This window comes from Cinclus cinclus, chromosome 6, assembly GCF_963662255.1.
Source record: "Cinclus cinclus chromosome 6, bCinCin1.1, whole genome shotgun sequence".
NCBI lineage: Eukaryota > Metazoa > Chordata > Aves > Passeriformes > Cinclidae > Cinclus > Cinclus cinclus.
The window spans coordinates 57,717,290-57,725,807 of NC_085051.1; the positions used below are offsets into that span (position 1 = coordinate 57,717,290).

At 51.3% G+C, this 8,518-nt stretch overlaps 2 protein-coding genes across 4 annotated transcripts; one reads left to right on the top strand and one right to left on the bottom strand.

Annotated features, from left to right (window-relative positions):
* Positions 1-316: 316 nt before the first annotated feature.
* Positions 317-5,127, bottom strand: JKAMP (JNK1/MAPK8 associated membrane protein). 3 transcript variants are annotated; one of them, XM_062494904.1, is made up of 7 exons: positions 5,073-5,127; positions 4,833-4,924; positions 4,035-4,189; positions 2,802-3,008; positions 1,943-2,124; positions 1,185-1,261; positions 317-871 (listed from the first exon to the last, which is right to left on the bottom strand). In XM_062494904.1, exons 1-7 carry the CDS (start codon positions 5,083-5,085, stop codon positions 653-655), a joined length of 945 nt encoding a protein of 314 aa, XP_062350888.1. In that variant the 5' UTR covers positions 5,086-5,127; the 3' UTR covers positions 317-652. The 3 variants fall into 3 exon arrangements, with proteins under 3 accessions (XP_062350888.1, XP_062350886.1, XP_062350889.1); XM_062494902.1 differs by having other exon boundaries at positions 317-922; XM_062494905.1 differs by lacking the exons at positions 4,833-4,924; positions 5,073-5,127 and adding an exon at positions 4,345-4,377.
* A 232-nt stretch (positions 5,128-5,359) lies between these two features.
* Positions 5,360-8,182, top strand: L3HYPDH (trans-L-3-hydroxyproline dehydratase). Its single transcript, XM_062495301.1, has 5 exons — positions 5,360-5,891; positions 6,123-6,292; positions 6,571-6,693; positions 7,590-7,727; positions 8,057-8,182. Exons 1-5 carry the CDS (start codon positions 5,360-5,362, stop codon positions 8,180-8,182), a joined length of 1,089 nt encoding a protein of 362 aa, XP_062351285.1.
* Positions 8,183-8,518: the final 336 nt, after the last annotated feature.

Sequence of the window (8,518 nt, forward strand, 5' to 3'; positions counted from 1 at the left end):
CAACTACTAAGAAAAGGAAATACTAACCCAATACTAACCCAACTACTAAGAAAAGGAAACCTTTGATCTATTTAATGCTCTCCAGGAAAGTCTCCATAAATGAAGCACACAAGAGCATAAACTCTACCTTATAGAGAATTTTGCAGTGCATTTCTTCTCCAGCAGACAAATATCATGAGGAATCAAGCAAAAGTTTTATCATTTGATGGAAGGAAGAAGACAGTCTGTTCCCAGTGGTGGGGGATAGGAGCTAGAGTATGTGATGAAAGAATCAAGTTCTCATGTATATTCAAGCTCTAATTTTTTTTAAAGTCTATTGAAAACCAGACTCTATTGTTTTATTCAAATACTGCTTTAGGAAATGAACAATACACAAACAAACCATTGTACTAGGACGTGTCACGAGCTTTTTATACAGATTCACAGTGATAAATAGATAAAAAGACATTGCTTTTGATCTATACCAGATACTCAGGAAGAATACAAAGTGCAGCTTTTTAATTTTATACAGTCTCACCTAGCTAGAGGTATTTCACCAGAAGTCTGGCACATAAACAACTTCTTTTTGAAAACAGAAGTTTCCAAAGCGTGACAAGCACTAAAATTGCTTCATTCAGATCAGTGGGACAGAGTTGTTGGCACAAGGCTCCTTTTAATGTCCATTCCCACCTTCGGAGAGGATGCGGGAGGGCTCTGTGTACTTTGCTGTCATCAAGTAGAAGAGGGCAGGGGCAGGTACCAAGGCAAGCAAAGGCAGGTCCTGCTCAAGCTTATCCAGTTTGGAAATGGAGATGATTCCATAGGCATGAAGCAACCAGTGGCTGAAGAGGACAACGAGCCTTTTCTTCCTCACGAGCAGATCCTTGAAAAACTTGAAAAATAAGCACAGTATCCTGTTAGCATCCAGCCTGCTACCTAGCACCTCAAATTTAAGAGGTGTGACAGGTAGAGCACGAAAACCATGTGAAGCCTCCTGGGTTTGAGCCCTTCTAGCGTGCACCCAGTTTTGCAGTGCACCATCAGAGGGAATTCTCACATGAGATTCCTCCCAGCCAAGAGGGGAAGGGATAAAGGAAGAGGCTTAAATGTAGAATATACCACTGAGAAAAGGCAAGAGACAAAGCGATCTCTGCTCACTCAACTTTCTTACTCTGAGTTTTAACACAGGAAACATGTTTACCCACCTCCACTTCAGAAGCAGACATGTACACAGCCAGTGTAACCAAAGAGAGCACTAGGATGATGTATGGGAAGGCATAATCTAAAGGCAAACATGCAACATGTTAGCAGGCAAAAAATGGCATGGCTAATGCTTCAACTGAGAGTTTTTTCACAGGTGTGAAGCAAACTGAGCTACTCTAGCTGCCTCTTAGCATGGCACCACACATGCACAGCAGTGAGGGTCAGCCAAGCACAAGCTGTTCCCTCTGAGGTTTTCTGCTGTTTCTCAGTAACTTCTCAGTGGAGTTACTCAGCACTTACACCAGGAATTGAAAAAGGCACATAATGAGAAAAGTAGTCAGGCTGAGTGGGGATATTGTGTCACCTCTCCAAATGTGACAAGAATGCTGGAAGCTAAACCAAAAATAGCCAATCTCCCAAAATTTAAACTGAAATCCATCTCTGAAATCAGACAAACTCTGCTTTAGCAAAAAAGTAGAACTAGCTCTCTCTGAAGGACTTTCCTCTCACACCCCCTTCACTCCTTTTTTGGGAAAGGGACAGTCTCTAGCAGCACTGGCTGAGGCAAAGCAGTGTTGATCAGGAGCTTGGTGAGGACAGAGCTCCTAATGAGCAATCTTTTCAGGTGAAACCCCTCAAAATAATCCTAAACAATATCCTTATTCCCAAAGCAAAAAGTGTCCCTTCCTTCCCTCCCTTAAGTCCTTTCTTAGTGTGTATTTATGGGTGTGTTCAGGAGTGTTTTTAAGAGAGAACTTACAGAGGAGGCCTCCTCCCACGGCCTGCAGCACAGTGAGGATGGGGAAGAAGTAGAGTGCTGCATAAATGCTTTTAAATCTGTCAGACCTTCCCAAACCACAGGCAATCTTCTTAACCAGAAGAGGCCGAAGCAGCATCATCAACACGAGACAGAAGGCATAATAGATAAACACAATGGTGTACCTGGAGAAAAAAAAAATAATATTTCCTTAAAATTTTTTACTCATGGAGATTTGGGTCAAAACAAAGGAATTTGGGGTTAGTTAGTGAACTCTAAGGACTTTATAGGCAAAAGGTGTAAACACAGAACGATGGCCTCACTTTTCCTTAGGTGAAGGAAACAGGCAAGATGTTTCCAGGGAAAGGAAAACAAAAAGAAAAAAAGGAGTTTTGAGCTATATAGTGACAGGATGAGGACAGTCTCAAGCTGCACATGGGGAGGTTCAGGCCAGACATCAAGACGAATTGCTTCACAGAAGGGGTCATCAGATACTGGAATGGGCTGACCAGGGAGGCGATGGAGTCACCATCCCTAGAGATGTTTAAGGAAAGACTGGAATTGGCACTCAGTGCCATGGTGGTGTTGGCCATAGGTTGGACTCAATGATCCCAGAGGTGTTCTCCACCTAAACCTATTGTGTGATCGCCTGGGCTACGCCACTTTCTTTGATTACTCAGAAAGTCATTAAGTGTTGCTAATTCCCTGTAAAACAGCCCAAGGCACGAAAGATTCAGGGGATTGACTGTCACTGATCCCAGCTCCACCTGAACACTTCTGGCAGCTTCAAGGAGAGGCAGGGACAGAAACCCAGCTGTACAAAGGGCAGGGGCAGGCAGGAGCACGAACCCTTCCCACTCACAGGGGGTACACGGCCTCGTGGGTGCAGTGCACTGTGGTGATGTAGTCGGGGCTGGGGTTGTAGAGCATGGTGTACCAGTCTGAGAGCTTCTTCACCCTGCAGGAGCGGATGTGCAGGGAGCCCACGGGGTCACTGAGCAGCAGCGTCACCACGGCGGCCACACTGCACTCCAGCAGCGCCGTCAGGTGCTGCAGCAGCGCGCTGGAGCTGCGGGACAACACACAGAGTCACTGCCACGCTGCCAGCTCCTGGCAAATCCCAACACCCGCTGGAAAGAGGGGATGGGCAGGGCAGAGCCTTCCCTCTAACTCAGCAGAGTTAAAACCTGCTGAGTGCGGGAACTCTTTGACAGTCTCAGGTGATTTAGGGTGTAAAAGAAAAGCGCAGTGAGTGTAACGCACCACACGTCTTGGAAGGGGTGACATTGCTACGTGTGATATAAGCAGAATTTCCAAAGCTGCAAGATGGTAAATATTCATATATTAAACATTCCCAGTCCCCTGTCTTTTCAGTGCTCATAGAATTACAGAGTGATTCGGGTTAGCAGGGACTTTAAAGATTACCCAGTTCCAACTCCCTGCCAGGGACAGGGACAGTTCACTACACTTCAGAGCCATCACTTCTTAAAAAACTCCAGTCTAGCACCCAATGGCCACGTGCAGCTATGGATTTAAACCTCTTTTTTTACAGAACTTCTCTAATGCAAAGGCTACAGCAGCTCTGCTATCAAGACCCAAACCCAGAATACATATTCCTAAAGAGAATAATTGCTCAGACCAGTCCTCTCACTGCACTTGTGCAGCTCTGCTGACACTGACCCAGGAGAGAGGGGATGATACAATCTGCTGCTTCTGTCTGCTGGGAAACCAAACCCAGCCCAAACTACCAGATGGACTGTGCACCGCCACATTGCCCTGAGATCAGTGACTGGAAAGGGTGCCCTGCAGGACACTTACATTTGTAAATAAACCCTCCTAAAGCTGTTCAAAACCTACATGCTACCATATCAACAACAAGGGTGGATGGCACTCTGAGCAACCTGGTCTACTGGAAGGTGTCCCTGTCCATGAGAGAGAACTGGAACTGGATGATCTTTAAGATTCTCCCTTCAACCCAAACCAGTCTAGGATTCTAAAAGCTGCTGGACAGTTCTGTTCAGTATCTCAGATTGATCACTCGTGGATAAAAGATTTCCAATTTTAAACAACTCATCTAGAGAAAGGATACACAAACCTCTTCTTTCCAGAATACCACTCAATAAAGAACCAGTGTAAAACCAGGGGCAACATGGCCATGAAGCCAAGGTACAGCCAGTCGTAGCGGTCTGGAGATCCCATACATTCCCGGCAGATTTTGTTGTCATCAGTTCTTTGGCCTCTAGGACACACCTACAGAAAGCAGAGGTTGTATTTAGAATCCTACTACCAGCAGCAAATCACTGTGGTTAGCAGAAAAACAGCTTGAAGATTGTCATCAACAGGTGAAGAAACAGAGAGGATTTTTAAAAAGATGAAACAATAACTGCAGTAATTTCTTAACTTACACTTGCTCTCTCTGGTTCTTCTTTTTTAATATAAACAAGGCTGAACCAACATTAAAAGCCTCCATGCAATCCTCCATTTTCCTCTCCTGCTGTCACACCACTCCCTTTCATCCCAGCTCCCTCACCAGGCTGCTCACAACCACTGTTCCCGTTTCTTTCTTCCCTTGCATCCCGCCGTTCCTGGATCTCGCTCTCCCTTAGCAATCCAACAAAATCGGCGTGCACAGTAATTTATTTCAGCACAGCTCTCCACATTGTCCCGTCCCGCTCCAGCTTTTCCAGCCCCTCCTCAGCTCGGCTTCAGCACCGAACCCCCAGCACCTCGTACTGGGAGCGAGTCGCGGGGCAGCTCCCGTTTCGCTCAGGGAGCTGTTCCCAGGAGGGAACAGCTGTTCCCTGTTCCCGCAGGAGCTGCGCTGGGCCCGCGCTGCCGCTCCCGCCGGGAACCCGCCGGAGCCATCCCGCACTGGGCCCAGCCCCGCACTCACCCCGCAGTCCCCGTACGTCTCCACGGAGCCGTTCACCGACAGCACGGTCCTGCCGCAGTACAGCCCGAGGCAGGCGGGCTGGATCTCCACAGCTGCGGGGAGAGCGCGGGCCGCGTTACCGGGAGAGACACCGAACGCCAGCCCGGGCCCGCTCCAGCCTCTGGCAACACCCTCATTCCCGTCCATCCCCTCCCTCGCACGCCCAGCCCCGGCCCGCTACCCCATCCCGGCCCGCGCTACCGGCGCGGAACATCGCGGTAACCCAGCAACCGCCGCCCCGCTCCTTCCGCCGCGGCACTTCCGCTTCCGCCGCGGGTCGGCTCCGCCCGGGAATGCGGGCGCGGGAGCACGTAGGGGGCGGGGCCCGTGGGGGAGGGGCGTGACCGCTTCTGTGGGCGTGGCTGTGAGGCCGGACGTGTTTTGTGGGCGTGGTGTGGGCGTGGTCTCGGACCGTTAAAAAGGGGGCGGGGCGGGGCCTCGTGCTTGTGGGCGTGGTCGGTCGGGGCGCGGCCTGCGGCGCGGGTGCGATGGCGGAGCGGGGCGGCGGTGACGGTGGCGGAGCGGGTCGGGCGCTGCCGCCGCACTCGCCCTCGGGCGTGGTGCTGCAGACGGTGGAGATGCACACGGGCGGCGAGCCGCTGCGTATCATCCCGCGGCTGGAAGCGGCGGAGCAGGCGGCGGGGCTGTCGCTGCTGTCGCTGCGGCGGGAAGTGGCGGCCAGGCATGACCACGTGCGGCGGGCGCTGATGCACGAACCGCGCGGCCACGCCGGCATGTACGGGGCCGTGGTGGTGCGCGGCGCGGCGGCCGCTGAGGGCGCGCACCTGGCGGTCCTGTTCCTGCACTGCGCCGGCTACAGCGCCATGTGCGGCCACGCCGTCATGGGACTCGGCCGCTTCGCCCTCGACTACGGGCTGGTGCCGGCGCCCACCCGCCCCGAGACCGCCGTCCGCCTGCGCTGCCCCTGCGGGCCCGTCACCGCCTTCGTGCCCTGGGACGGCCACCGCAGCGGCAACCCCGTGCGCTTCCACAGCGTGCCCGCCTTCGCTGCTGCCACCGGTGGGGACTGTTGGGTTTTGTGGGGGATGGGGTGGTGGCCTGGCTGAGGGGCATCTGGCAGTTATGTCCCTAGCTCTTCAGAGGTTGCCGGGGATGCTATGAGGTGCCATAGGAGGATTCGAGTTATCCCCGTCCACTGCCCTCGCATGTGGCTGGGTTCCTTCACTCTGTATGCAAGCCCATGGCTCAGCACAGTTTTGCCTCTTCACCTTCCTCCCTTTCTCTGCTCAGACTTGGCCATTGATGTCCCTGGCCATGGGGAGGTGGTGGTTGACATCGGTTACGGTGGCACTTTCTATGCCTTCCTCAGCGCTGAGCAGCTGGGCCTTGATGTGTGCTCTTCAAAGACCAGAGATCTTGTCAGTGCAGCGAGTGCAGTGACAGAAGCAGTGAAGAAACAGGTACGGATGAGCTGGGATACTGTGGTATCCCAGCGTGTTCCCTCTGGGGTGACTGCACCAGACTGAGATGCTCAGCATGGTGGGAGAGTCCCATCCTCCCAGCCCCACGCTGAATTTCAGAGTTCTTACATGGCTGGGAGAAGGAGCCTTCCTGCTTCTCTCTGTCTATGTTACCTGCAAAGTAGAGGTGGAAATGCAGCAATGTGTCCTTGTCCCCTTCCTCTGGTCTCACAGAAACTGCACGTGTGTGTTTGTGACCCTCTCTGTGCTGTTCCCAGTTCAAGCTTCATCACCCTGAGAGTGAAGACCTGGCTTTCCTCTATGGCACCATATTGACAGACGGGAAAGATGCCTTTAGTGAGGAGCCCACCACCAACATCTGTGTGTTTGCAGATGAACAGGTACAGAAACAGGCTCTTCCTCAGGGACAAGAGGCACCACAGTTGTACCTCTGTCCCTTAGATCCACTGCAAAGAAGAGAGACTGTTCTGATTCTTGATTTGGGCAGTGGTTGCTTGTGGTGCTATCGTGTCCCTGGATAGCAGCGTCAGTGCACACATTCTGGTTTTGCTCCTAATAGCAGAAATACTTCTGCACACCTTAGATGGTGGCATTTTAGAAAGGTTCATACCCAAAACCTCTTGATAGGAATTCTCCAGGATTTTAGGGGCTGAGACAGGATCCCAGCATAGTACATGTCCCTAAAATCCTAATCCAGGGAACATCTGCTGGGGATGAACAACAGGAGAGAAATGGGGTGTTAAAAATAAAAATTCTGTTCTTGTCTATGGTGCATAAGGTATAGCATAAATGGCAGGGGAAGTTTTGGTTGGACTTCCCAGCAGTGAAGAGTGTGGAGCAGAGGGACAGGTCACCTCAGAAGCTGGCCAACACTGTGTTTTTAGAGATTTTAAAAACCAGGTTGGCCAGGAGCCCCCTCAACATGAGGAGAATCAATCTTGCCTTGCGGTGTGAGAATGGGGCAGGTGGTCTCAGCCCCTCTCAGTCCTTTTGAGGTGATGCTGGGAAGATTTCAAGTGCTGCTAAATAGCCTCAGTATTGCTTGGATCATCCATCCCTAACTGTGCCAAAGCCAGTCACAGTCCAGAAGTACCCCAAACCTGCTTCTTTTTTCCTTCTCATTTGTGATGTATCTGGATTCTCTACAAAACCATGGGTTGGAGGGGTTCTCCCTGAGTGCAGTGTAAAGGGGGCAGAGAGAACTGAGGGGAGCAATCTCATTTTATGTTAAGCCCCAAAATCTCGAGCTGCTTTAGATTCATCTCTTCTGCTGTAGGTTGACCGATGTCCGACAGGTTCAGGGGTGACAGCTCGCATTGCCCTGCAGTACCATAAGGGACTCATCCAGCTGGAACAGACCAGAACCTTCCGGAGCAGCACCACGGGCTCCTTGTTCACTGGGAAGGCAGTGAAGGCAAGTGGCTTGTGCTGGACTTTGGTCCTGTCTCAAGGGCTGCTGTGCTCAGTGGGGAAGCAGAAAAGCCTTTCTGTGCCTGGGGAAGGGTGCAGGGAAGGAAGGAAAGAGGTGCCTGTGAGTCTTGCCCTCCCACAAACCTGGCACTTCAAGGATTTTTAGGACCTTGTTGTGTTCAGTGGCTGCTGCATGCTTTGGGATGTATCAGGGCAGGGCAGAGTGCTCGGGGAGGGGTGTCTGCATAAATGCCAGGGAGCACAGGAATTCTGCAGGATTGGGAGAGTGGAGAGACTTCTGTTGCCTCTATCCTCATCCTAATCCCTCTGCAGGAAGCCAAGTTTGGGAGCTACAACGCTGTCATTGTGGAAGTCTCAGGAGAAGCCTTTTACACTGGTTCAGCCACCTTCACTGTCGAAGAGGAGGACCCACTGAAACATGGCTTCTTCTTCAAGTGACCTGAGCCACGGCTGGTGGCAAAGTCTCATTGATGGTGCTGTGCTTCTCCTGCCCATGAATTTCTGCTTTGCTGCTCCAATGTTGCAACAGGAACAGCCTTGGGTAGTATGACAGCATTTTGTCACAAATCAGGATAACAGGCTTGTTGCCCTCTTGTGATTAGTATATACAAGCTGCTCTGAGAAGCTGTAGCGTTTTTCTTCCCAGTAATTCACAGAAAACAGAGCTGATCTTTGAGAGCTGCCTTCAAATTTATGTGCCTTCTCTATGTCTGCAAATTATGAATTTCAAAGTTAGATTTCTATTAAATGCCAGCTGAAAACTGCCATTTTCCT